The sequence below is a fragment of the Yarrowia lipolytica genome, chromosome 1F (assembly GCF_001761485.1).
Source record: "Yarrowia lipolytica chromosome 1F, complete sequence".
Taxonomy (NCBI): domain Eukaryota; kingdom Fungi; phylum Ascomycota; class Dipodascomycetes; order Dipodascales; genus Yarrowia; species Yarrowia lipolytica.
Window position 1 is genome coordinate 998,794 of NC_090775.1, and position 25,741 is coordinate 1,024,534.

The 25,741-nt window shown below is 50.3% G+C and overlaps 8 protein-coding genes and 3 non-coding genes across 11 annotated transcripts; 5 read left to right on the forward strand and 6 right to left on the reverse strand.

The window, feature by feature from the left end:
- Positions 1-850: 850 nt before the first annotated feature.
- YALI1_F09996g (uncharacterized protein) lies at positions 851-10,983 on the forward strand (the record flags this gene model as incomplete). Its single annotated transcript, XM_505096.4, has 3 exons — positions 851-892; positions 944-1,036; positions 1,480-10,983. 3 exons carry the CDS (start codon positions 851-853, stop codon positions 10,981-10,983), a joined length of 9,639 nt encoding a protein of 3,212 aa, XP_505096.4.
- A 217-nt stretch (positions 10,984-11,200) lies between these two features.
- Positions 11,201-12,301, reverse strand: YALI1_F10110g (uncharacterized protein; the record flags this gene model as incomplete). The annotated part of the gene is made up of 1 exon (XM_505097.3): positions 11,201-12,301. One exon carries the CDS (start codon positions 12,299-12,301, stop codon positions 11,201-11,203), a length of 1,101 nt encoding a protein of 366 aa, XP_505097.1.
- A 197-nt stretch (positions 12,302-12,498) lies between these two features.
- YALI1_F10115g (uncharacterized protein) lies at positions 12,499-12,771 on the reverse strand (the record flags this gene model as incomplete). The annotated part of the gene is made up of 1 exon (XM_002143071.3): positions 12,499-12,771. The coding sequence occupies one exon, from the start codon at positions 12,769-12,771 to the stop codon at positions 12,499-12,501; it is 273 nt and encodes a 90-aa protein (XP_002143107.1).
- A 661-nt stretch (positions 12,772-13,432) lies between these two features.
- YALI1_F10122g (uncharacterized protein) lies at positions 13,433-14,902 on the forward strand (the record flags this gene model as incomplete). Its single annotated transcript, XM_505098.1, has 1 exon — positions 13,433-14,902. One exon carries the CDS (start codon positions 13,433-13,435, stop codon positions 14,900-14,902), a length of 1,470 nt encoding a protein of 489 aa, XP_505098.1.
- Positions 14,903-16,221: 1,319 nt separating this feature from the next.
- YALI1_F10150g (uncharacterized protein) lies at positions 16,222-18,264 on the forward strand (the record flags this gene model as incomplete). The annotated part of the gene is made up of 1 exon (XM_505099.3): positions 16,222-18,264. One exon carries the CDS (start codon positions 16,222-16,224, stop codon positions 18,262-18,264), a length of 2,043 nt encoding a protein of 680 aa, XP_505099.3.
- Positions 18,265-19,179: 915 nt separating this feature from the next.
- YALI1_F10184g (uncharacterized protein) lies at positions 19,180-20,189 on the reverse strand (the record flags this gene model as incomplete). The annotated part of the gene is made up of 2 exons (XM_505100.3): positions 19,180-19,701; positions 19,752-20,189. The coding sequence occupies 2 exons, from the start codon at positions 20,187-20,189 to the stop codon at positions 19,180-19,182; spliced, it is 960 nt and encodes a 319-aa protein (XP_505100.3).
- A 381-nt stretch (positions 20,190-20,570) lies between these two features.
- Positions 20,571-22,226, forward strand: YALI1_F10193g (uncharacterized protein; the record flags this gene model as incomplete). The annotated part of the gene is made up of 1 exon (XM_505101.1): positions 20,571-22,226. The coding sequence occupies one exon, from the start codon at positions 20,571-20,573 to the stop codon at positions 22,224-22,226; it is 1,656 nt and encodes a 551-aa protein (XP_505101.1).
- Positions 22,227-22,436: 210 nt separating this feature from the next.
- YALI1_F10213r lies at positions 22,437-22,516 on the reverse strand. The gene has a single exon (XR_011031485.1). It is a non-coding gene; the product is annotated as a YALI1_F10213p (non-coding RNA).
- Positions 22,517-22,602, reverse strand: YALI1_F10214r. The gene has a single exon. It is a non-coding gene; the product is annotated as a tRNA-Trp (tRNA).
- Positions 22,603-23,683: 1,081 nt separating this feature from the next.
- YALI1_F10224g (uncharacterized protein) lies at positions 23,684-24,658 on the forward strand (the record flags this gene model as incomplete). Its single annotated transcript, XM_505102.3, has 1 exon — positions 23,684-24,658. One exon carries the CDS (start codon positions 23,684-23,686, stop codon positions 24,656-24,658), a length of 975 nt encoding a protein of 324 aa, XP_505102.1.
- A 227-nt stretch (positions 24,659-24,885) lies between these two features.
- On the reverse strand, positions 24,886-24,959 carry YALI1_F10237r. The gene has a single exon. It is a non-coding gene; the product is annotated as a tRNA-Val (tRNA).
- Positions 24,960-25,741: the final 782 nt, after the last annotated feature.

A 25,741-nucleotide genomic window follows, 5' to 3' on the forward strand; every position in this document is an offset into this window, starting at 1 on the left:
TTTCTGGACTTCTAGACTCGCACCTACAGCACAGTATGCAACTTGGGTTGGATAATGTAGCCTACTTGTACTTGTAATTGTAAAGCGTAGAAGTATTTGTATAGGTGAATGGACAATCAATTTCATGTATGGAACCGGTTTCTTTTGAAAAAGAGCTTTTCGTGTCATCATTTTACACTTTGAAATGTCCGTATGAATGACCTGTGATATATGCCACTTGTTTAGGCACCATAGAAAGGACTATCATAAACACTGACATAATATATCTCTCCAGTAAGTGATTCAAGCTGCCTGCAGGCGATATCAAGTGAAGAAAAGTTTCAGGGAATTGTACTTGTACATAGGAACTTGTACTTGTACTTGTTTGCAGTGTACTGTACTTGCAAGATATGTGATGGAGCTTGTGCTTGGCTCTCGATGGCTGCGGTGCTCTATAAATAGCTTTACTAGTCTCTTGAATTCAGACAAGATTACTTGTACTGGTATCTGGCACCAGAATACGGGTCGTGGTTATTGTATGAATATTATATATACAGCCAGTAGCAGTCCCCCTAACTCGTAGGTGTGAATAACTCTGATGTGCGAGGCTGTGCAGTTTCAGATACAGTTTGGGGAGATTTCCAACAGACTGACATTAATTCCAAAGAATAAAACAACGACGGAAATGAAGGTCGGCGCAGAAATCATCCAAAGACCACTTTGTCACTCATATTCACACCTTCTACCGGAACACGAGGCGTCATATTGGGTTGTACAGCAGGGTGCATGTATGGTGCAGCACAACTCTAAACGAAGCAACCCAACGACAGCAAGAGACTGTTCAAACCTGGCACTACAACCCCCCACAAAAATGCTGGAATCGTTGGTTGCCACGATCCTGAATCGTGTGTTGGTGAGTATTGACAAGCACGACATGGCCCCGCTGAGCAAATGACTAACCCAGGGCTCATACGTCCGCAACTTCGACCCTAATCAATTGAACATCAGTGTATGGAGTGGAGATATCAAGCTGAGAGATCTGGCCTTGAAGAAAGAGGTGAGTACGAGGAATGAGATTGGAAGGGAGGGATGTGATTCTGTGAGAAAAATGGCGACAATCGGCCCGGATTTGATTGAATTACGACGACACAACGAGGATTCACAAGAGCAATCAGCATATCCAAGGGATGCAGACAACTTTGTGGAGGACACGTCAAGAGAAATGGAAGCATTGTGGATCAATGGAGTATTATTTTGTGATAATGTTTGCAAAGAACCCTTGTGCTCCGCTTTGGTACTCTATTTCCTGTGTTTACTTCTGGACACCAGTCTGGTCTAGACCGCCTGTTGCCACCAAGGGGTAGATTTGATTGGAATGGCACCAAAACGTTGGAATTTTCTTTTGTTTTGAAGATCAGTGCTTTGGCTGCTGTGGTCCAGCTTAGCACAACCAAACCAGATACCGTTCACTCACGAGCTACGCTTCCATTACTAACCCAGGCCCTCGACCAATTCCACCTCCCAGTCAACGTCGTACACGGGCATTTAGGAGAATTAACCATTCAGATTCCATGGTCCAACCTTAAGAACAAGCCGGTGAAAATCACAATCGACAATGTCTTCATCCTTGCGGTGGCTCGACAGCAGGACAAGATTGATCCGGAAGAAGAGGCCAAACGAGAGCTGGCAGCCAAGCGAGAAAAACTGGAGGCTGCCGAGCTTATGGACCAGTCGAACGAAGACAACCCCGCGCTGTCTTCGGACGAAATCAAGCGTAACCAGAGCTTTTCCGAGTCACTCACTACAAAAATCATCGACAACCTGCAGATTACCATCAAGAACATTCACGTGCGATACGAAGACGTGAACCAGTTCACCAAACAGCAGTTTGCCATGGGAGTCACTCTGGAGGAGCTTTCGGCCATCAGTACCGACCAAGACTGGAAGCCCGCGTTTATTCAAGGAGGAGCTATCGCCAACAAGTTGGCCCGTCTGGGTTCTTTGTCCATGTACTGGAACTCGGACACCGCTAGTCTGGCGCCATTAGACAACGAAGAATTCATCAAAGCCTTCAAGGCGCTGATTGCTGCAGAGTCCAACGCTCTCAGTGACTCGCACCAGTACATTTTGCGTCCCGTGTCTGGAGTGGGCAAGGTGACGATGAACAAGGGTGCCATAACCAAGACAACACCCAAGACGAAGATTGAGCTCATGTTCGAGGAGCTGGGTTTCATCTTCGACTCATTGCAATACCGAGACGTACTGTTCACGGCCTCAGAGTTTCAGCTGTACTACAAAACACTGAAGTACCGAGCTCTGAAGCCCAAGGACGCCAAGCATGCCAAGGATAACCCCCGCGAGTGGTTCCAGTACGCCATCAAAGCGGTGCTGCAGGAGATCCACGACAAGAACAAAGTCTGGAGCTGGGACTACATCAAGGGCCGTCGAGACGACCGACGAGAGTACATCAAGCTGTACAAGCAGAAGTTGGAGGGTACCCTGACGGACACTACTAAATTTGACAAGCTCGAGATGAAATTGTCGTACGAAGATTTGCGGTTCTATCGGTCTCTAGCGACCAAGGAGCTCAAGGAGGAGAAGCCAGAGCTGTTCGAGAAGTCCGCGCAGCCGGATGAGAAGAAGGGCTGGTTCTCGTGGATGTGGGGCACTGCAGACGACAAGGAGAAGGCTGAGAAGCCCCCAGTGGTGCTCACAGACGACCAGAAGAAGGAGTTGTACGACACCATTGGGTGGGACGAGGAGAAGTCTCCTAACGATACGTTTGACGTACCCAAGGACGTTACCATGATGCGTCTTGACGCGTCTCTCAAGTCCGGTTCTCTTCAGTTGTCTCGAGACCAACGTAACGCCAAGTCCGGTATTGCCAAGGTCGAGTTCACGGACCTGTTTGCAGCCTTTTCACAGCGAATCGACTCGTTCGCAGGTGACATTGGCGTTGGCGACATGTTCATGGACGATTCCACAGTCGGATCTGCTTTCCCGCGCATTGTTTCCGGCAAGCAGCTTGCTCAGATGGGTACAGCCACTGCAGGCAACTTTCTGGACCTCACTTTCGAGAACAATCCTCTGGACGGTCATGCTGATTCGTGTTTGAGCGGTAAGATGAAGGCTCTGAACATCATCTACAACGTCAAGTTGGTTGAACAGGTGATTCTGTTTTTCAAGCCCGCCGACAACCATCAGGAGACCCTGACTGCGCTTATGAGTGTGGCTGGTACGACTGTGGAGGAGTTCCAGGCCAAGACTCGTATCGGACTTGAATACGCCCTGGAGGAACATAAGACGATCGACGTACAGCTGGATCTGGCTGCTCCTCTGATTGTCATGCCTCTGGACATCACCAATAAGGAGTCGCCGTGTCTGCTGATCGACGCTGGTCAGATCAAAATCAAGTCAGACCTCGCCGACAAGAAGCTCATTGACCAGGTCAAATCCAAGGCGTCGCAGCAGTACTCGCAGGCCGACTGGGACCGGCTCAAGGTTCTCATGTACGACAAGTTCAACATTGAGCTGTTCAACACGCAGCTGTTGATTGGATCGAACATGAAGGACGCGGTAGGAGATATGCTGGTGGAGCACTCGCCTAATTACGTGATCGACCGGATCAACCTCAAGTTTCTGCTGGAGGTGTCGATTGTTCCTGACGCTACCCACCTGTCTAAGATCAGAGTATCCGGAGAGCTCCCCAAGTTCCAAGCATCTCTTTCTGATGCTCGGTACAAGCTTCTGATGAAGTTCATCGATCTGGCCATCCCTAACACGGACTCCAGTCCCTCGGACACTCCCTCTCATGATATTTTCCTAAGACGGTCAGATTCTCAGTATTACTCTGATATTAACGACAACGAGGAGAAGGAGAAGGAGAAGGAGGAGAAGGAGGCCTCTGCCATTGCCAAGATGAGCGCCCCACAGCTCAAGCAGAAGCAGTTTGAGTTCTTTTTCAAGGTCGACACGTGTCTGTTGTCACTGCGAAAGTGCACAAACTGGGACACTCTGGAGGAGGAGCCGCTAGTGGACTGGACTTTGGGCCAGTTTGACGTCTACGTGGCTACCACCGAGCTGAACATGTACGTGGACTTCAATCTGGCTGTGTTCCATGTCGAATCGTTTATCGAGTCTGACACTCAGCCGCAGTTCCGAAAGATCATCTCCTCTCACTACGATAAGGCCAATGGTGAGGACAAGCTGCTGCAGGTGCATTTCGAGCGTCACAAGAGGGAACTAGAGGCTGGCAGGGAACCTGTGGTCACAGAACAGATTGTCACTGTGTACTTGTCTACTATTTCTTTTGTGTTGTCCCCTAAGACGTACCTCACCATTATGGACTTCATTCTTACTGCCTTCACCGATGACGAGCCTGCTCTGAAACACGGTTCTGGCAAGTTGATTGATTCTACGGCGGGTGAGTCTACCAATGGTAAGGGTGCTAACTACAAGACTCCCGAGGATCCTCCACAGGAACACACGCCCACGATTTCTGTCAAAGTAATTCTCAACTCGATCGTGATTGCGTTTGTGGACGACGGCATCAAGATCTCAACGGCAAAGTTGTCCTCTGCCAACATCAAGGTGCTATTGGTGCAGGAGCGAATGCTGGTGGAGGGCCAGCTGGGCAACTTGTCTGTCAGAGACGACATGAACGAGGGCACCGACAAGCACTCGATTCTGCGTCAGCTGGTGTCCATTGAGGGTGAGAAGGAGCTTGCTCAGTTCTCGTACGAAACCTTTTCGCCTTCTTCCGATACAGAAGACCAGAATTACACGTCTGCGGTCTACTTCCGATCTTCGTCAATCAAGGTGAACTTCGTTGAGGAGCCGTTTGCTCGAATCGTGCAGTTTCTGGCCAAGTTTTCGCGAATGAAGGCTATTTATGACGTGGCACGACAAATGGCCATGAACCAGGTCAACCAGGCTGCCACACAGACCCAGCCCGACAAGATGAAGCTGGACGTGATTTTCCAGGCTCCCATTATCGTGTTCCCCACTCTGTGTCCCGGCCTGGGCGGTGTCTGCGATCTCATCACGTTCAACTTTGGAGAGTTTTACCTGCAGAACTCGTTTCAGCCGTTTGACGACTCTGCTGGTTCGACTCTGTTTTCCAATGATATCCACATGGGTATTCGAAACACGAGCATCGCTTCTGAGTTTTACACTCTGGATTCGGGAAAGAAACAGTCTCTTGAGATTATTGGTGACCTGCAGCTCAAGCTCGACATTTCGTATGTGGAGTATACCAAGAACCTCAACCGGCCTTCTACCATTGTGACAGGTAACATCACTGGTTCTGAGATGAAGCTGACAGAATTGCAGTTCAAGTACCTAATGATCATCTCTGATACTCTGCAGGCTGTGTTTTCTGGTGATGCCAATGGCCAGGTGGACGACGAGGAGATGGATGAATTTGCCGCCGATCTCATGGGTGAGGATGCGATGTCGCTGGCCAATGAGAGTGTCACCACTGATAGCGAAGCTGACAAGGAGGAGGCTCAGGACCCCAACTTTGTGCAGATGGACGTGGCGTTCAAGACGGAAGCTATTGCATTGACACTGTTTGCCGACACCGTGGGATGTGCTGAGGCTGAGATTGATACCACGCGGTTGACCAAGTTTTCGCTCAACGATATTGGTATCAAGTTCAAGCTGAAGCAGTCTGGAGCCATTGACTCGGAGTTCCAGATTCAGTCGTTCACGATCGATGACTGCAGGCCTGTAAAGGAAAACAAGTTCACGGAGATCTTGCCCAAGATCAACAATGACGAGCAGCAGTTCCAGCTGCGAGTGTCTCGAGGAGCTCGTGAGGGCAAGGACGAGAAGCCTCTGGCTCTGGTGTTGACCATCGACTCGCCCCAGATGATCTTGTCGCTTGATTTCTGCTTTGCCATGCAGGCCTGGTTCCATGCTGGTATGCCTGTCAAGAACGAGGACGAAGAGGAATTGGAGGAACTTATGGATGAGGAGAGGACGCCTGAAGGAGAGCTGTCCGAGAACGGGGGAGGAGCCATGGTGCTGGCCAACAAGCCTATACGTCGGGGTTCAGATGATCTGCCTTCGCATCACTCGTCCCATGAGGACCGTGTGGAGGGTGGGGGAGAAGAGCATGATGGAACCGATAGTTTGTGTTCTCAACCGACTCAGACCGTGGTCAAGGTGCCTGTTTCGCCCGAACCCATGTCTATCAATGTGGTGGTGATTGACGCCAGTATCATTGTGCTGGCTGACAACACAGTTGAGAACACGGAGGCGTTGGTGATCAAGACGGAGCAGATTGTGTATTCGCAGTCGCGGGTCATGTCTCTGACCGTTTCCAACGCCGGCGTCTTCCTTTCTCGTATGGAGACCATCCACGAGTCTCGGCTGCGAGTTCTGGACGACTTTTCCGTCGTCATGTCGCACGACAACAAGCACACTAACGCTACTAGTATGCTAACGACCATCCAGATCTCGATTGAGCCTCTGATTATGCGTCTGTCGATTCGAGACGTGATGATGGTGGCCGACATTGTATCCAAGGCCACTGCTACTCAGGGTCAGGAGGAGCAGAAGGCCGTGCCTCGGTACTCGTCCTTTTCCAAGGACTTCCAGCGGCGGTTGTCGCGATCTGTGGCAGATACTAGGACCCAAATCACCGGTGGTTCGCGGTCCCGGCGACGGTCTTCGGTGGCCTCTGGAGCTGCGTCTGGAACTACTTCAGCTGCTGGCTCGATTCACGAGGGTATGGCTACCATTATGGGCGAGCGGTGCGACGTGGAATTCAGTGGTATGCGGTTTGTGGCCATGGGTGTGATCCACGAGTTGCCCTTCCTGGACTTTTGGATCAACCCCTTCACCGTAAAGGCCAGAAACTGGTCGTCTGACTTGTCTGTCGACACAGGAATTGAGTGTCTCATGAACTTTTATAACTACAGCAAGAGTTCTTGGGAGCCTCTGATGGAGCCTTGGAACGTTGGATTCCATCTGGCGACGCAGGCCAAGTCGCAGATGGTGGCAATGGACATTTACAGCCGAAAGCGAATGGAGGTGACCATCACCTCTCGAACTCTGGCGCTTGTGTCCAAGATGAAGCAGATGCTCAACTCCGAGTATGCTGACATTAGCAACCGAAAGGTCGAGGCTCCTTACAGGATCACCAACCAGACTGGTTTCCCCATCGAGGTGTGGACTGAGACGGACAACACCCCCAAGCCCACAGAGCTGCAGGACGGTGATACTGTGCCGTGGTCGTTCCAATCGACTCAGGAGGTGCGAGAGTCGCTGGTGATCGATACTCAAAAGGCATATCTGAGTGTCCGGCTGATGGACTCGCCATTTGACGTGCTGCATTCGATTTCGGCGGTTTCCGAGGGCGAGTTTTTGCACGTTCTCAAGCCCCGAATTGCAGGTGTCTCTCATCGACTCGTTGTTGAGATTACGCTCAACAGCGATACCATCAAGGAGGTGCTGCTCAAGTCAGCGTACACCTTCACCAATCACACGCAGATTGAGGTTGACCTTGGTCTGGATGATGAAGGCAAGGTGCTGCCCGAGGTGTTCCACATTGCCCCCGGCGAGTCACGTGCCGTGCCCATTGACCGTCTTCGAACGTGCTCTGTGCTCATCAGGCCCGCCAAGGGCTATGGATACGGATGGTGCAAACCTCTGGAGTGGACTCAGTTCCTAGAGAAGCCTCCCGTGGTTGCCTGCAAGCGTATTAATGCTGAAGACGACACGCTTTTCTTCTTCCAGGCTACCGCCAAGTACGACCGCAACGAGCCACTCACCCGGGTTTACCCCCACATGGAGATAGTGCTGTCGCCTCCTGTGGAGATTGAGAACCTGTTGCCGTACGATCTGCAGTACCGAATTTATGACAAGAGTACCAAGAAGGACTGGACAAACTTCATCAAGCGGGGCGGCAAGTCACCCGTCCATGTTGTTGAGCTCAATCACCTGTTGCTGCTTTCGGTACATCCTCGAGATTGTGGTTTTGAGCGGACCGATTTTGCCGTCATCAACGCTCCCAAGGGTGACGAGTTTGATCGGGAGAATGAGTTTGTGACTCGTCATGAAGACGGTCAACGTCTGAGACTGCACTTACATTACGTCTCTGACAATGACTCGTACGCCGGTATCAGAGTGCAGGTGTTCACTCCCTACCTGCTGCTCAACAAGACCGGTCTCAACGTTCAGGTGCGGTCTCATTTCCACACCACCCACTCCAAGGTGTCTTCCCAGTTGCCTGCCTTTGAGGAAGAGGAGGAGGACTACGTGGAGGAGCATGGGGAGGACGTGATGCAGCGAGGACACATGAAGCGTGCCCAACCAACCATGTTTTCGCTTGACCAAGACGACCGCAAGGCCCGAGTCACCATCAAGGTTGGAGACTCGAAATGGAGTGATTCTCAGTCATTTGATGCCATTGGAGGCACCACCGAGATCATTATGGCCAACTCGTCCAAGCAGTCGGAGATCCATGTTGGTATGCACGTCTTTGAGGGTAAGGGCCGGTACAAGCTAACTCGGTTCATTGAGCTGACGCCCCGATTTATCATTCACAACTGTCTCAAGGAGGAGCTCCGAATCCGAGACCCCATGTGCAACATTGAAATGTCTGTTGGAGCCTTCAAACCCATTCATTTTATGTCCGAGACCCCCTTGGGCGACAAGGTGTGTCTGGAGGCGTCTTTCACAGGCGAGGGATGCCAGTGGTCTGCTCCCTTCTCCATTTCCGACATCGGAAAGACTTACGTCAAGATCTACCGTGCTGGAAAGGGCTTCACTCTGCTGAACGTAGATGTCATTCTGGAGCAGGCTACCATTTTCCTGCATTTTGAGGAGGCTGGTCAGAACTGGCCCTTTTCCATTCGAAACTTCACCGAGGAAGACTTCACCTTCTTCCAGGCAAACCCCTTTGTGAATGACGACGGAGAAGAACTTGACTCGCACCCCAAGTTCAAGCCTCTCACCTATAAGCTGCCTGGCAAGTCGGTCATGCCTTATGCTTGGGATTACCCGGCTTCTCCTGTCCGAGAGCTGGTACTCATCACTCGAGGCAAGCGTCGACACATCCAGCTGGCTGAGATTGGTAACCTCACGCCCATGAAGTTGCCTGCTGAAGATGACGAGCCTGCTTCTGTGGTGGACCTCAACGTAGTGGCCGATGGACCTACTCAGACTCTTGTGATCTCGCCTTACGATCCTGATGTATCGCTGTACAAGCTCAAGGGCGGTCAGTCGTCCACTTCCATGGCTTCCAGGGCACCAGCTGCCGTGTTTGAGCTTGACGAGAGTGACAAGGATATCCACCGCAAGTTCACGCTCTCATTGGAGGGTGTGGGCGTGTCTCTGATCAACAACAAGCTGCAGGAGCTGTGTTACATCACACTACGTGGCCTGGAGGTGAAGTACAACGAGTCTGACTTGTACGAGACCTTGTCGTTCCAGCTCAAGTGGGTCCAGGTCGACAACCAGCTATTTGGCGGTATTTACCCCATTGTTCTGTACCCCTCAGTGGTGCCCATGTCTGGCAAGGAGCTTGACAACCATCCCACGTTCTCAGCTTCTCTGTGCAAGGTGCGAGATGACAGCCATGGAGTCATTTACATCAAGTACGCTACTCTGTTGCTGCAGGAGATGACACTGGAGATGGATGAGGACTTCCTCTTCTCTCTGCTGGACTTTATGAAGCTGCCCGAAGCTTCATGGACCGGCCAGGGCAAACAGGAGGAGCAGATGTGTGCTGATATGCTTGAGATTCCCGAGCCCAAACCTGTCAACACTGGTGCCGACCTCTACTTCGAGATGCTGCACATCCAGCCTGCCCAGATGAACTTGTCATTTGTCCGAACTGAGCGAGTCAATGTGGACGATAAATCGGATGCCGAAAACACGCTCATGTTCTTCCTCAATGTGCTCACCATGGCCATTGGAAACATCAACGATGCGCCAGTCAAGCTTAATGCTCTGATGATGGAGAATGTGCGTACTTCGTGGCCGGTTCTCATCCAGGCTGTGAGTACTCACTACGGCCAGGGATTTTTCTACCAGCTGCATAAGATTCTCGGTTCCGCCGATTTCCTCGGAAACCCCGTCGGTCTTTTCACCAACATCTCCTCTGGTATCATGGACATCTTCTACGAGCCGTACCAGGGCTTTATCATGAATGACCGTCCCTCTGAGCTGGGTATTGGATTGGCCAAGGGCTCTCTGTCTTTCGTCAAGAAGTCTGTCTACGGTGTTTCCGACTCTATCTCCAAGGTTACAGGCTCCATTTCCAAGGGTCTGTCTGTGGTGACGATGGATAAGTCGTTCCAAAACCGCCGACGGGTCAACAAGACCCGAAACCGGCCCAAGCATGCTCTGTTTGGCCTCACCACGGGAGCTTCGTCCTTCTTTGACGCCTTTGCTTCTGGTATTGCAGGCATTGCAGAGGCGCCCATGCATGGCGCTGCCACCGAAGGAGCCGCAGGCTTCTTCAAGGGTGTTGGAAAAGGTCTGGTTGGCTTGCCCACAAAGACGGCCATTGGAATGTTTGATTTTGCCAACAACATCAGTGAGGGAATCAAGAACACCACCACCGTGTTTGATCCCAACGCCATTTCGCGAATTCGAGCCACCCGATATCTGTCTTATGACGGCATTGTTCGACCTTACAGTCAGACCGAGGCTGTGGGCCAGACCTGGCTCAAGCTGATCGACGGCGGCACTTTCTTCAATGACAAGTATCTGGCTCATGTGGAGATTGCGGGCACTGAGAAGGCCGTCATTCTGACCTTTAACCGAATCATCATGTTCCACACCGTCAACATGGAGAGCTACTGGACCGTGAAGCTGGAGAAGATTGACACGATCACAATGGAGAAGACTGGCCTTGCTCTCAAGCTGCTGGAGGATGTGCCTGGTCCTTTTATTCCCATTCCGGATCCGTCCAACAGAAAGTTCTTCTACCACAAGATTGCCGTGGCTGTCCAGGAGTTCAACATCAAGCATCAGACGCTGTTGGTTTAGGAGGAGAGAGAGAGGGAGTAACAGGGAGGAGAGAGGAGTGTGTGGGAAGGATTTTGTTATGAATATTGTGTTAATTATGTTATATGAACTTGTAGTGTAGCTGGAATGTACAGTAAGTGGGCGCAACTGAGTTAACATATGAATATAGTTCCAACAGGTCGTTATTTTTTTATTTTATTTTTAATACTATATACAATGTCTCGTGCTAGTTGGCGATTCACTCTCCATTTTGAAATTCCTCACTCTTGGCTCTCTTCTTCTTCGAACCAACACATCTTTTTTCAAACTTGTCAGCATCCTCCACCGCCTGGAACTCCACCTGTAAAGTGGGACAAGACACGACTCCATCTACAGTATTGATGAGCACCGTTCGATCGACAAGTTTATGTGTTCCAGGGGCCCCAAAGGCTTCAATGCCATCCACCTTCTTCAACTCACTTAGTAGAACTCTCAGCAGCTTCTCCTGAAACTCTGCCTTGACTTGTTTGCGCTCCTCAAATAACTTATGAGTGTACAACGACCCCAGCGTGTTGCAATACCGCTCCAACTTGTCGGCTGTATCCACAGACCAATCAATGGCACGCATTTTTGACGTTACGTGTCCAGCATAGACGTCTGGACAGCCTGATTTGACCTCATAGCTCGAGTCTGTGAAGTTTCGATCTTTGATTGTTGAATAAAGCAGTTCCGCTCCGGTGTCTGCCAGGGTATCTCGCAGAGACTCAAAGGTGCTATCTCGAGTGATGGGGACTTTCTCTGAAATAGCCACGACTCGTCCTCGGTCGAATTTTGTCGGATGCAGTGTCTGGACTGTCACTCCGGTCGTCTTGTCTCCATTTAACAGAGCATGGTGAATAGGAGCAGGTCCATGGTATTGGGGTAGAAAGGAAGGATGGACATTGAGACCGCCGTACTTTGTGTTTGCCAGAAACTGTTGGGGAATCAAACCTCCATAGCTGACAGCAACTACGAGACTGAAGTCATTGGGCAGAGCATTGATCTCCGTCTTGTTGTCTGCCCGAAGCACCGTAAGGCCGTTCTCTACCGCGAAGTCGGTAATAGGCACATCTTTGAGCTCCTTGAGACCTCGTCCAGCTCGTTTGGGCGGTTTCGTAACGACTGTGACGCTCTCAATGGCACTAGGGTCCTCCTTTTGTAGTTGGAGAACCGCCTGTAATGATTTGATGCTGAATTTGTCACTTCCAAAATATGCGATTTTGAGCGCCTCATCACATGGTGCTGAAGTGCCGAACGTCCTCGACAGGCCACTCCATGTGGCTCGAACAGCTCTAGCCCTCAATGCCCACGTTTTCATCATGGTGTTGAGTTCAAGTTTACATACGAGTCCTGTATTCGTATGTACGCGTCTCTTTAATACAGCAATTATGTACTAGTAATCTGATTACGTAAAGCAGATTTTGGAGATGGAACGAGATATATTGCGACAATTTCTACGCGCTCAATATTAAACAGCTATCATACACTTTACTAACAATCTACCAGTTAATATCCCGCTTAGCAGCCACCAAGCTGCTCCTGGTGAGCCTCGATGGTGTCGCCGTCCTCAATCTGCAGAGTCTCGGGGGTGTCAGTGTCGGTGACTCGCTGGCCGTCGTAGAGGAAACGCAGGGAAGACTTCTGCTTGCCCTGTCGCTGGCAGAAGGCGTCGATCAGTTTCTTGAGCTGTGTGGACTTCTTGATCTTGAAGAAAATCTCCGACGACGAGTCGGTGACCTTGATGTTGACGTGCTCGGAGCTGTCTACCTTGGGCTGTGTTTCCTCAGACATCTGCTGCGTTAGTTTACGAGTGGACAGAGGTGCGTTTCTCTCTGGTTTGTGTCACGTTCGGTACGTCACGTTCACCGTCTCGTGTTGTGCAAGTGCAACTTGAGCGTGGCTGCAAGGCTGAAGCACTCAAAGTGGAGCATACAAGCTCAGTGTATATAAACACACGTACGCCCGCTTGTACTCATTTCTCCTGCACCTTGTCAGCGCCTCTGTTACTTCATCTTTGCCACCATACTCACTTTTGATGTTTGTGTGTAGTTGTGTGATGGATTTCGTGGATTGCACAAACTATGATTGTGAAAGCCGCGACTTCAGGGCTAGGGGTTCCGAAAGGGGCAACTAGATTTGAGCAAACCGGTGTATAAAAGGAAATGAGATGAAGAATAATATTTGCAGCTGAAATCGACGAAAAAAGGAGGCCCGATCATTGGAAATCTATTGTAGGACATAGAGAGGACCTTGGTTACTCACCGTTGCATCCATCTACAGCCATGCTTAATAAGCAAATAAACCTCCGCTAAGCTCACCTCTGAAGGGTTTTTCTGACGAGCATGGGACGACAGACAGGACCAGCCACAGGGACGGGAAGAACCGCATTATTCACGAAAAAAACCCGCCAATTTCGAACCCCAAAGACATTCGACACACTCAATCACGGCCCATGAACTGGCTGAGAAAAATCAGAGTGTTTATCTGGGGAGAGTACAAGAGCACGGCCGAGGAGGAGCACCTGTTGCGCAAGATTGACTGGTTTGTGCTCTCCTTCTGCTGTCTCATGTACTTTACCAACTATCTGGATCGAGCCAATTTGTCCAATGCCTTTGTTTCGGGCATGCGAGAGGATCTCCAAATGTACGGCCGAGAGCTCAACATCGCCAACACGCTCTTCACTGTGGGATACACGGTGGGTATGATCCCCAACAACCTGGCTCTTCAGGTGTTCAAGCCCCGGTACTACTTTCCCTTCTGCACCATGGCCTGGGGCCTATTGACTCTGGGCACCTATGCTGTGACCACATACAAGCAGATCTATGCCATTCGTTTCTTCCAGGGCTTTTTTGAAGCGTCTACGTTTGTGGGCACCCATTTCATCCTGGGATCGTGGTACAGTGGTAAGGAGTTGGCGAAGCGAACCGCCATCTTCACATCATCAGGGCTCATTGGCACACTCTTCTCTGGTTTTCTGCAAAGTGCAGTGTTCAAAGGACTCAGTGGGAAAGGAGGACTAGCCGGCTGGAGATGGCTGTTCATTATCGACGCCATCATCACGTTTCCCGTGGCTCTCTATGGCTTTATTTTCTTTCCAGATACACCAGCGACGACACAGGCCTTTTATTTCGACGAGAAGGAGCGCCAGATGTCTGTCATGCGACTCCCGCCACGCCCAGACACAAAACTAGACTGGACAGTTGTCAAACGGGTGCTTGGACGATGGCACTTTTACATGTTTGGGCTGCTATGGGGCATTGCGGGCGAGGTGGAGTCTCCTCCAGCCAACAACCTGTTTGGACAGTATCTCAAGGCTTCCGGGTGGAGTGTTATTGAGAGTAACAGGTACCCGATGGGCGTTTCTGGAGTCGGAGTGGTGGCTACTGTAGTGGCTGCCTCGTACGTGGATCAAACAGGCAAACACTGGCACGTGGGGGTAGCTGCCGGCCTAGTGGGGATCGTTAGCACGGTTCTGGTGCTGGTGAACCGTACCCCGACCGTCTTTGCAGGCTACTATCTGTGTGGATGTGTCTACATGGTACAGGCAGCGTTTTTCGCCTGGGCCAACGTGGTGACAGCCAACGACAAGGAAGAGAGATCGGTGGTGCTCGCCTCTATGAACATGATCTCCAACGCCACCAACGCGTGGTGGATGGTGGTTTTCTATGGAGCCGACACCGCGCCCGAGTTCCGTCTGGGTATGTGGGCCATGCTGGCCGTTAGTATAGCTCTGATCGGCTGGGTTTCTCTAGTTCGATGGTTGCAGCTGAGAGAAGACAAGCGGGTGGACTTGCACGGCAGTGGAGACGAATCGACAAGTACAGACTGCGGCGATCACGAGGAATACGGCTCCAAGGCGACACGTCTCGACTCGCTGCCGCCGGCGGTGCGCTGCCGGTCACGTGACGTGTCCGCCTTCTAGTCTACGAGCAGTGGGGGTTGATGCTGGGTTCCCATGCGTCCATGTCTACTGTCCCATTGTTGGACTGTTTACCCACCCACTCACCCACCTTGCGCACCTGACTACCCCACACAACTCTAAAGAGTCTCTCATCTTGGAAGCAACTTAGGGTTGGCGGGTGAAGCTCCAGCCTTGTCATTTATTTGCAGTACTCGTACAGTCAAGGTGAGCCAGAGCATATCCGTGTATATAGTTATTTATTACCATGATTGAACAACAGAACATAGAAGCGACCATTACTTGCACTTATACTGGTACTTATGTACTGGTACTGGTACTGGTACCTGGTACTGGTACATACTGTACAGTAGCAATTGTGCGGATTCCGAATCGGGCGGAGCAATCACAACCACGAGCAAATCCACAAGGCAAGACAATTTCCGCCTTCCAAATCAACCCCAAGGTATGTACTTGCAAGGAGGCCCGTATTGTACGACTTGTATCTCTCGTTCAGTACACTCGTACTCACGGTACCCCTCACCTAGCCCGCCGCCTCCCAGACCAAACTTTGGCCACTATTATCAACACCCCTCTTTGGCCTGGTCTATGTTTCTGACGGTGGTGGATTGGGTGTGGTTGAGGCTTGGGAGCAGCTTTTTTTTTTGTTTTTTGGAATGGCCAGTGTCCATGTACGATACTGTACTGAATGTGTATACTTGAATCAAACTAAGGAGCAAGTGGTGGAAGAAGGGCAAGTGGGTGGTGCAGACCTGTGGGGTGGTGCAGGGTTGAGAAGCAGTGAAGGGGAAGAGAGATTCGTACGTACAAGGCTGCAATTGCCACCTCGGGCTAGACAAGCCGCCTGGTCTCACGCCTGCACTAATGTTAGCGTGCGGGTCCAAGCAGATAAATACGTGCGATGCTGTCGGGCGACCGTGACGCTCCACGCCGCATCTGTAACCCTTTGGAGTGCTCTTTTTTAGGTCCCAGGGGTGCTGCTCACACACCCGCTTGACACCCTCTATCGACCCTACTCCCAGACACTCTTGCCTCGCCCCACTCCAAACTCAGTCACGCAAGCTAATTTGGACATTGGACCACATCTCAAAAAAGTGTCAAAACTTAGAGTCTACATCCCACTGACACGGAGTGTCAGGAATCCTCATTCAAACAGACAGCCAGACAGCTAGAAAGAAGCAGACAAGAGAAGCAGCCCGAGATAGATTTCAGCTCCACCTCGCCTGCATCACTCAACCACCTCGTTGCTGACTCATACACCACTCTAAACCTCCCACCAACCAAGACTGACTCTACTCACTACACCACCACTACACCGCACCATGGAAGACGACTCTGCGGTAGCCATGGACGACAAACAGTTCGAGGAGGCCCTGCCACCATCGCTCAGAAGCGGAGGGCTCTCGGCCGTGTCCTCTAGAAGGCCCTCGTACGTGTCTGAGTTTTCCTCTCGCCCAAAGCTCGGCTCTCAACAGAGCTTTGAGCGCACCCCCATGGACTTTTTGGGCTGGCAGAGCCAGAACGGCTCAGCCCACAACAACAACAACAACAACAACAACAACAACACCGCCAACACCAACGCTTCCACTGCCACCGCCAACAACGTCGGCACCCCTGTGACCTCCCATGCAGACGCCTTTGCCGAGCCTCTCACGTCCACCTCGTCGTACCCGTTTGTGGCAAAACCGGCCTTCGATGTCGACCGATGGCTCGACGAAAAGGGCGAGGGCAACCAGCAGCGTCCCCGCGCAGACTCCAAGACAGGCCTCTTCCCCCAGGGCTGGAACATTTGGGCCCACGGCGACAAGGACTCGCCCTCCGGCAAGGGCCACGCACACACCAACTCATCGGACCTGGCACCCATCGGTACGGGCTCTCCACAGAGCGTGCATCCCGTGCTTGCCCGAACCAAGTTCCAGCGGTCGCTGTCTGTGTCCCTGTCTCGTGACGACGACGCCGACGTGCTGGCCGAACAGGTACAGCGAATGAACCTGCAGCAACGCCAGCAGTTTGATCGGCCCTTTGGCAAGGTCTGGCACGACCAGCAGCAGCAGCAGAACTCTCCGCAGCAACACTCCCCGCAACAGTCCCAAAAGAGTGCGGCGCTGCCACCACACATGCAGCAGCAGCAGCCCGAGTCGCGACGACATTCGTATGCGGCCCCCGGAGTGCAGACCGTCTCTGCCGGAGTGCCTCATAATCTATCGCAGTCCGACGCACAGGACAACTCGGCGCTGCTGACGCACATCCAACAGGCCGAGACGGGCCGGGACGTGGAGTCGTACTTTGACGACAAGCCCCGCGACAAGGACCTGGCGCAGGAGCTGCTGCAGAAGGAGCTGGAGCAGCGGGAGCGTGACCACGTCAAGGACGCCATGCCTTCGCGAAAGCTCTATCTGGTGAGATTCAAGGGCGGCCGGACCGACGTGTTTTTCGTGCCAGAGGCGTCCAATCTGGTGGTCAAGACCGGCGATCTGGTCATTGTGGACGCAGATCGCGGCCGCGACCTAGGTAAGGTGACTCGCGACAATGTCACGTCCGAGGAGGCCACCCAGATGAAGCTCAAGCAACAGCAGGAGCAGATGGCCGTGTTGCAGCAGACAACCGAGCCAGACGCAAACTCGCTGCCCGCAAACTCGTCGCTGGTGGTGCCCAAGCAGATTCTGCGGTTTGCTCAGGCAAACGAGATCCAGCAACTGCAGTCCAAAAAGATGGACGAGGACAAGGCGCTCAAGCTGTGTAACCTCAAGGTGTCCGAGCGGGGTCTCAACATGAAGATCCTCAATGCCGAGTACCAGTGGGACCGCCGAAAGCTGACCTTCTTCTACTACTCGGACTCCCGAATCGACTTCCGAGATCTGGTGCGCGAGCTGTTCCGGGTGTACAAGACGCGAATCTGGATGTGTGCGGTCAACCCCAATTCCACCACTTCTTTCAGTCCTGGAATCAGCGAGGTGGCCATTCACACGGACGACAAGCAGTCTAAGCAGACCCAGCAGACTCAGCACAACCAACACAACCAGCACCAGCAGACCCAGCAGCAGCATCAGCAGCATCAGCAGCAGTCGAAAACCCCCGTCCAGCACCAGCAACCACAGGGCCAGTCTCCACATGTCAGCCACCAGGCCGGGTTCCAGGGCTCTCCTAGTCGTCAGCTGAACGGACATGCACATGGTGCTACTCACGGACACCCACAGACCGGCCAGCCTGGCCATCCACAGCCTGGTCAAGCCCCCTTCTCTTATCAAGGACCCCCCGGGGGCCCATGGGACTACCAGTACATGTACGAGCAACGACCTTCGTATCTTGTTAACGGAATGTACACTCAGGGCTATCCCAACTACAACTATGGCGGATTCCAGTAAATGCGAATCGCCACGGTGGTAACATGTTTGATTATTTATGTTAGAATATTAGAGATGAGCTAGAATATAAAGCAATGACAGTATAAATTGGTACAACTAAGTGCTGTAGCCTCCGAAACCGTAGCTCCACTTGCCCCACATCCACCGCATTCCATGACAGCCCATTTTGTGGCATGTTTATTGCAGCGAACTTTACAAGTATATGTCATCACGCATAATCGTGAGTCTGAAGACAACCTTGCTCTTGTATACGAAGTGCGGGTGGTTTGACGTTTCAGACTGCTTGGGAAGCATATGACAGACTGAGACACGGACATACATCGAGGTTTGGCATTCCAGGTCCCGATCTGCCGCATTAGAAGTCTCGATCCAACAAAGTCGATCATTAATGTTCTACGTGATTACGTCATCCAATCATAACATCATATCATGATCATTCAGCATTACTCTGTCTATATCTCCAAACACGCTGCTGGTAGACATTGTGCTGTACGGCTGCGTTAGTAGGGTATCACACGTCTTCATCAAGAGTTCATATTGTACTCACTCAAGTACCGCCAGTGAAACACAACGTTTGAATGGTATGTCCGGTGGCCAGGCGTCGAGTAACAGATGCACCGCTGGCTGTGACTTCTGTGGCACCACCGGAACTTGTGGTAGTGGTCTATAGTTGGTATCGGTTGGGGTATCTGTACCAGGTCGGGATACAGTCTCTGAGGGATCATCTCATCAAGTATAGTGGCTTCAGCAGGTATCAGAGGTATCAGCAGGGGTGTCGTAGATATCAGCAAGTGTAGCGACTAGTGCCAGGCACCGTTGGGGAGGGGAGTGCGAGTGCAAAACTGTGAGAGTGAAAAGAGCCCTTATACCTAAAGGCAGACAAGGTCGGGCACAAGTCACAAACACAAACTGTGGTCAGAGGGTCAAATCGATAATTTTGAGAATCTCACTGGCCTTGGCCTGGAACCCGGACATCTGGGACTCGGTCTCCTGGCCATGCGACTCCAGCTTCGCAGCGTGTCGGTCGACAGTCTCCTGGATCTCCTTATAGCCCACAATTCGGGCCTTTCGAAGCTCCACGAGACGGTTGATCAGGGAAGCTGCCACCTCGGCCAGTCGAGTTCCTTCAGCCTGCCAGTCGTCAAAGGAAATGTTGTTGAACCGCTCCACACGTGCCAGCTCCTGGAACTGGGCGTGAGGGACGACAGTGTCGATCAGAGTCTCCTTGACCCGAGCCATGTCGACCTTGTCGGAAAACTCGGCCACAGAGAGGTCCTTTTCACAGCCCACATAGGGTGGAACCTCCTGGATGTGCACAGGTAGCTCTGAGAAGAGAGATGCCGCCGTAGCTGACTGTTGCACCGGGTGGGTTGGAGAGCCACCATTGTTGTCGTGCTTGGTCGAGTCAAAAGCAACTTTTCGAGCCCGTCGCTCTTCCTGAGTTAGTCGCCATCAAGACATATTCCGAAAACCCCCACCATACTCACCTTTTCCCTGTCCTTTTCCTTTTCCTTCTCTCGTCGTCGACGCTCCTTGTCCTTGTCATCACCTCGTGATTCTCCTCGTGATTCGCCCCGAGACTCTCGTCGTTCGCGCTCCCTGCGTTTTGCTTCCTTGCGCTTCTCGCGCTCAGGATCAGCCGTCTTTTCCTTTTCACGGCGTTCCTTTCGTCGGGCCTCCTTTTCGGCGGCTAGCTTCTCGGGCGACGATGGTACCTTTTCGGCGTCAACGTTAGCGACCTCCTTGGCTCTGGTTTCGTCCATGGTGACAAATCGAGACTGTTTCGTGATGTTGTGGCGTTTTTTCGTATGTAGCACAAATACTGTAGTGGTGACTAAGAGATTATCAGGCTCGAGACGCGTCGACACAAGGAAATGGGTTGGGAGACAAAGAGAATAAGGTTCTAACGCGGCTAATATATTCATTGTTTAGCCGCGTATCTACATACACCGTGCATAAAACCTGCAATTGGTAAGCCATGACACACCAGTTAGTAGAGGAATCGTGGTTGTGCACTACGCAGGTTGAGGACTGTCGGGTTAGGGAACGTATACTATTTTGGTATATTTGGGTGATATTTCGATAGCTCTGTAGGTCCCGCGCATCTTTATGCCCGTTGAAATTGCGGAACGGAGATATAAGGTGGGCAAAAGTGTTACTGTATTTTGATCCCGCTCTGCATGTCTCGAATCATATCTGGAGTTATAAGGAGCTTGGTTTGGCCTCCAAGTTTCTTTTAGATCAGATAATCTTGTCTTCCTCGACTTCCTCGACTTCCTCGACTTCCTCGACTTCCTCGACTAGCAATGGCAACAAAGGGCATTGAAGTGAATGAGCTGGCCCTCGAGAGTCCTGCTCAAAAGAGCCCTGTGTCTGAACAGGACCTTCACAGTAGCCCAGTGTTTTCTGAAAAGCACATCCAGACACACACAGTCGACGGCATCGAATTAGATACCCCTCCTACACCTCCACAGACGCATCGCAATGTACAGGGTCGGCCAGAGGTGTTCTCATCCACAATTGTGGAAATACTCTGCATCTTTCTTATGGCTCTGGCTACCATGCTGGAGTCCATTTCCATTGGGGCTCTTCTAGTAGCCCTTGAGGACGTGTCTGCTGCCTTCAAGGTCGATGGAGGAGAGCTTTCCTGGACTCTGTCTGCTTTTTCCCTCGGTACCGGCTCGTCTCTTCTCATTATGGCAGGTATCGCAGACGCTTTTGGACGTAAGAAGGTGCTTCTTGCAGGCTATGGAGTGTTTGCTCTGACATCTCTCATTTCGGGGTTTGTCAGAAACGACATAGCGTTTGATGTTCTAAGAGGACTTCAGGGTCTGGCTACCGGTGCTGCTGTTCCTGCTGCTATCGGTATCCTTGGCTCTCTCTACCGAAAGCCCAGCCGACGAAAGAACTACGCCATGGCCTGTTTTGCAGCAGGCGCACCTATCGGGTTTGTTTGTGGACTTGTCATTGGCGGAATATGTGCCGAGTTCATTGGCTGGAGAGGTATCCTCTTCTTTCTAGCCATCATCTACGCTATTGCATGTATCGGAGTCTTCTTCGTGGTCCCTGCTGACGCGCCTCTGACTCTCAAAGAGGCTAAAGAAAAGATGCTTGTACAGGATTACGGAGGAGCGTTCCTCTGCCTCACAGGCTTCACTCTGTTTGTGTTTGCAATGACACAGGCCGATGCGGCTCCTGAAAAGTGGAACACGCCCTACATCATTGCTCTCATCGTTCTTGGGGGCGTCTTCATTGGGGTGTTCGTGGTGTACGAATGTTACGTTCCAACCAACCCCATCATGCCTCCTCACATCTGGAAATGTGTAGGCTTCCCCATTTGCATGGCCTGCTCAGCTCTGGGAATTTCCACCTTTCTGGGAACCAACCAATTCTTCATGACTATGTACTTCCAGAAGGTCAAGGGCACAGGACCCATTCTTACAACTGCTTACTTTGTTCCTATGGCCATTGCAGGGGTCTGTGTAAACATATTTGCAGCCATGACTCTCCACATCATTCCAGGGCGCATTCTCATGATCATGGCGCAGTGTGGTTTCCTAGGGGCATCTCTTCTCATGGCCTTCACGAAGCCCACAACCATCTTCTGGGCCCTCCCCTTTCCAGCAGAGATTCTGTCAGTTCTTGGTGCCGATCTGGTCTACAACGTGTCTACTCTTCTGACCATCAATTCAGTAGGTGAAGAGCTGCAGTCTAGAGCAGCCGGTATCTTCAACACCATCACCATGCTGTCTGCTGCCGTGTCTCTCGGTGCCTCCAGTTCGATTGTTTCCACCAAGATCGTGGACGAGAAGACAGCGACCAAGCAGGAGTTCAATGACGGGTACCACTACGCTTTCTGGTTCTCCGTTGCCTGTGCAGGGGCAGGTCTGATTCTCAGTTTCTTCTTGAAGCTGGGTGTGACTGGAGGAGACGAGAAGCTTGAGGATGAAGAGAGCGAGTAGTCATGGGCGTGGCGATTCGATTTACAAGCCGATTCATGTCGTTTTGCAGCGGCGATGTGTCGATTCCAAAAAGGATTGTCCAACACAAATGCTAACACAACGTAGAGTACGAGAAGTTCACGCATTCCTATAATAGATCCAGTAAATGAGATCACCAGCAATTGTAAGGTACTGTAAACAATAGATGTTGTCAATCTCTTGCAATTTTTGGCAAAAAAGATGTTGATCAGCTGAGAAGCTACCGGAATTTAACCGGCTATTGTTTCCTCCACTGTCAATTCCTTAGAATTTGACATGGACAGGAATTGAACCTGCAACCCTTCGATTACAACCTGGACGACTGGAGTCGAAAGCTCTACCATTGAGCCACCACATCAACATCGTGTTTTGATGGTTTTCCTGGCCTCGCAGTTTTGAAAAAAATTAAAAAAACCACTCGAGTCTGGATAAGACATGAAACGATTGATATGACTTCTTGATCTGTTAGCCATGATTCACTACCACGAGACCACGACAATGACATCAACTAGACGAAGCGTCGACAAACCAACCGACAGCGCCCCGCAGCGCACATCGCAAAGATTCAGAAGTGTATGATTTATTGAACGCCAATAACCCGGCTTACTACAAGTAGGTATATAGCTGTAATGAATCATTAGAATAAAAAAAAAGAAAAAAAAAAAGAAAAAAAAAACCAATTCAAGCTCGAATTTGGACCCAATTGAAGATGATTCCGAGATTTATATTGGCTTGAGGTCGTTTTTAGTAACTCGATATACCCCACTTAGTTCAGATTATGACGTAAGACCGATATTAAAAGGTATTGATGTTGTGCTGAGAAGGACCATCACTATGAGGGGACGTGCATGGGTACTTTGTAGATAGAGGTCCTGAATGTGTGAAACATTGTTATATTCTTGAACAACTGCAAAATCTGACATTGTTACAAATCGTGTTGATTTATTTTGCTTATTTGTCAGCAGTTGCACTCCTATCGGGTAACCTACCCCGATACTGTACATACTCAACAGCTAGTCTTCCGAGCCAGACTTGTCCTACCCATAGAAGGAAGTCAATTATTAATCTACAATACTATCGACTTGATGATGTCCTTGATGAAGAGTTCAGTTCACCATCACCGAGTGCATCGTCAGTTCATTCGAAAATGTAATTACAGTGCCATGAGCTCTCCATGAGGCATAAGTAAGTAGTTGAGTGTGGTCTTTTAAATATTCGTCCTATTCGACACCCCTTTAGATGTCTACACTCATACAGTATATTCTGTATTACCCCTACTGAGCCTCTTCTAATTTTTCGCACTACTGTCGAGAGAAAAACGCTATTAGTAAGTATCAAGTGGGGAATCGGGGCGAAGAGGTGCTCAGACGTGATACTACTCTGGATTATTTAAACACGTAATTCTACCCCATTATTTTGGTGAACTCATCAATCTTACCATGTCAATTACCGACTCATTCAAGCTGAACGACGGCCACTCTATTCCTGCTCTAGGACTAGGAACTGCGTCCGATGGCAACGTTGAAGAGGTCGTTTATGCTGCTATCAAAAACGGCTACAGACACATTGATACCGCTTTCATCTATGGATCTGAAGTGGATGTGGGTAAGGGGATCAAGAGGGCAATTGACGAAGAACTAGTCAAACGCGAGAACCTGTTTGTCACCACCAAAGTCTGGCCCACTTTCTACAACCGAGTCAGTGAGTCTCTGGATATTTCTTTGAAGGACCTGAGTCTTGACTATGTTGATCTTCTACTTGTTCACTGGCCTGTGTCTCTTTTGGCGGACTCGGACGACCCCCGTGCTATCTATCTTGTGAATACAGATGGATCTGTGAGGTATAGTGACTCTTTGGACGACTGGATCACGACATACAAGCAGATTGAGGAGGAGAAACTATCTGGCCGAACCAAGTCTATTGGCGTCTCCAACGTCAGTGAAGTGTATCTCAAGCGACTTCTTGATCAAGTGAAAACCGTCCCTGCCGTCAACCAGTTCGAGATCCACCCCTACTTACCCCAAAAGAAAGAAATCGAATTCAATGAAAAGCATGGCATTCTTGTTACAGCCTTTTCTCCTCTGGGATCTTCCACCGGTGCTCTCAAACTACATGAGAACCCCATCGCTGTGGAAATCGCTCAGAAGCACAATACCTCTACTGGCTCGGTACTCATCAACTGGCACGTGTCTCAGAAGCGGGCAGTTCTCCCCAAGACTCGATCCATTGAACGTGTTGTAGCCAACGGTATGAAAGTACCTCTCGACCAAGGTGACCTTGATAAACTGGACAAGATCTGGCTGCAGACGGGTACCCAGAGAGCTATTGGACTCAGGTGGCTAGACAAGAACGGAGATTATCTGGGGTTTTCTGAAGATGATATTGAACACAAGCACATTTGGGCTAAGGACTGATCGACAAAGCTGGTACAAGTAGAGGAATAGACTAGATTACTTATTCAAATATTTCATAGTCTTGATTTTCTTTACCTCTAGGGTGGCTTGCAATTGGGCTTGCAAGTGAGCATGGATTGGCACATAATACACTATGTACTTGTACAAGCGGTTTTATGATGCAATGGAACAGGATCAAAAAAACAATTCATATAGTTCATATAGAACAATCGTGTTGAGCAAAAAAGTGATTTCTGGCAGGATCGAACTGCCGACGTTCTGCGTGTTAAGCAGATGCCATGACCAACTAGACCAAGAAACCCAGATATTGGTTTGAAAATGGGTTGGAGCTTCAGATTGTGTAAAATAGAAAAATTTACCGGATTTAATAGATATAGAGCCGTTTTCTATACCATGATATTATATATTCTCTTTTTTCTTGTAATTCTAAATCACAGCTTAATCAGGCAGTCAGATAATAAGTTTTGGAGGACCTGAACCAATCAAAGCAAACCTCCGTTTGAACGAAGTTCTCTTGCTGATGTTGTAGTATTCATATGAAGAATAAAGTAACTTCATATTATTATTCGGTTGTTAATAAATAATTCTGCAACTTCTTTCAATCATTCTGCTTTCATTTGTAGCGTTATCACTCGTCTTCAGTTCGTGTTGTTGCTTTAAAACTGGTATAACTCGAGTGAGATCGGGCCGTGACGCCTTTGAAGATTATTACTATGGTCTTACATTAGAAGACCCGAGATCATTAAGCTAATAGCATCACTCACAGATGTTCAGAAGATACCCACACGGGCTTGATACAAAAGCGGCACACGCAGACCCCAACTGTGTAATCAGACGAATACGAGCTCCAGGAGGAATGGAAGGTCTGTAAATAACATAAAATATTTTCTTTGGACCATTCTAACAGGTCCCCACCTCATAATGGTCACTGTGGCAGAAGTCCCATGTGTTATATTGTGCAGTTGTTTCCATGAAGACTCGCCGAGTGTCTGTCCCGTGCATTCTGCTACTAGAAAAGTTGATCTTGTCAGAGATCTTCAATCAATACTAGCAACTTAACGAGTACCTGGCCTTTCCTTGTAG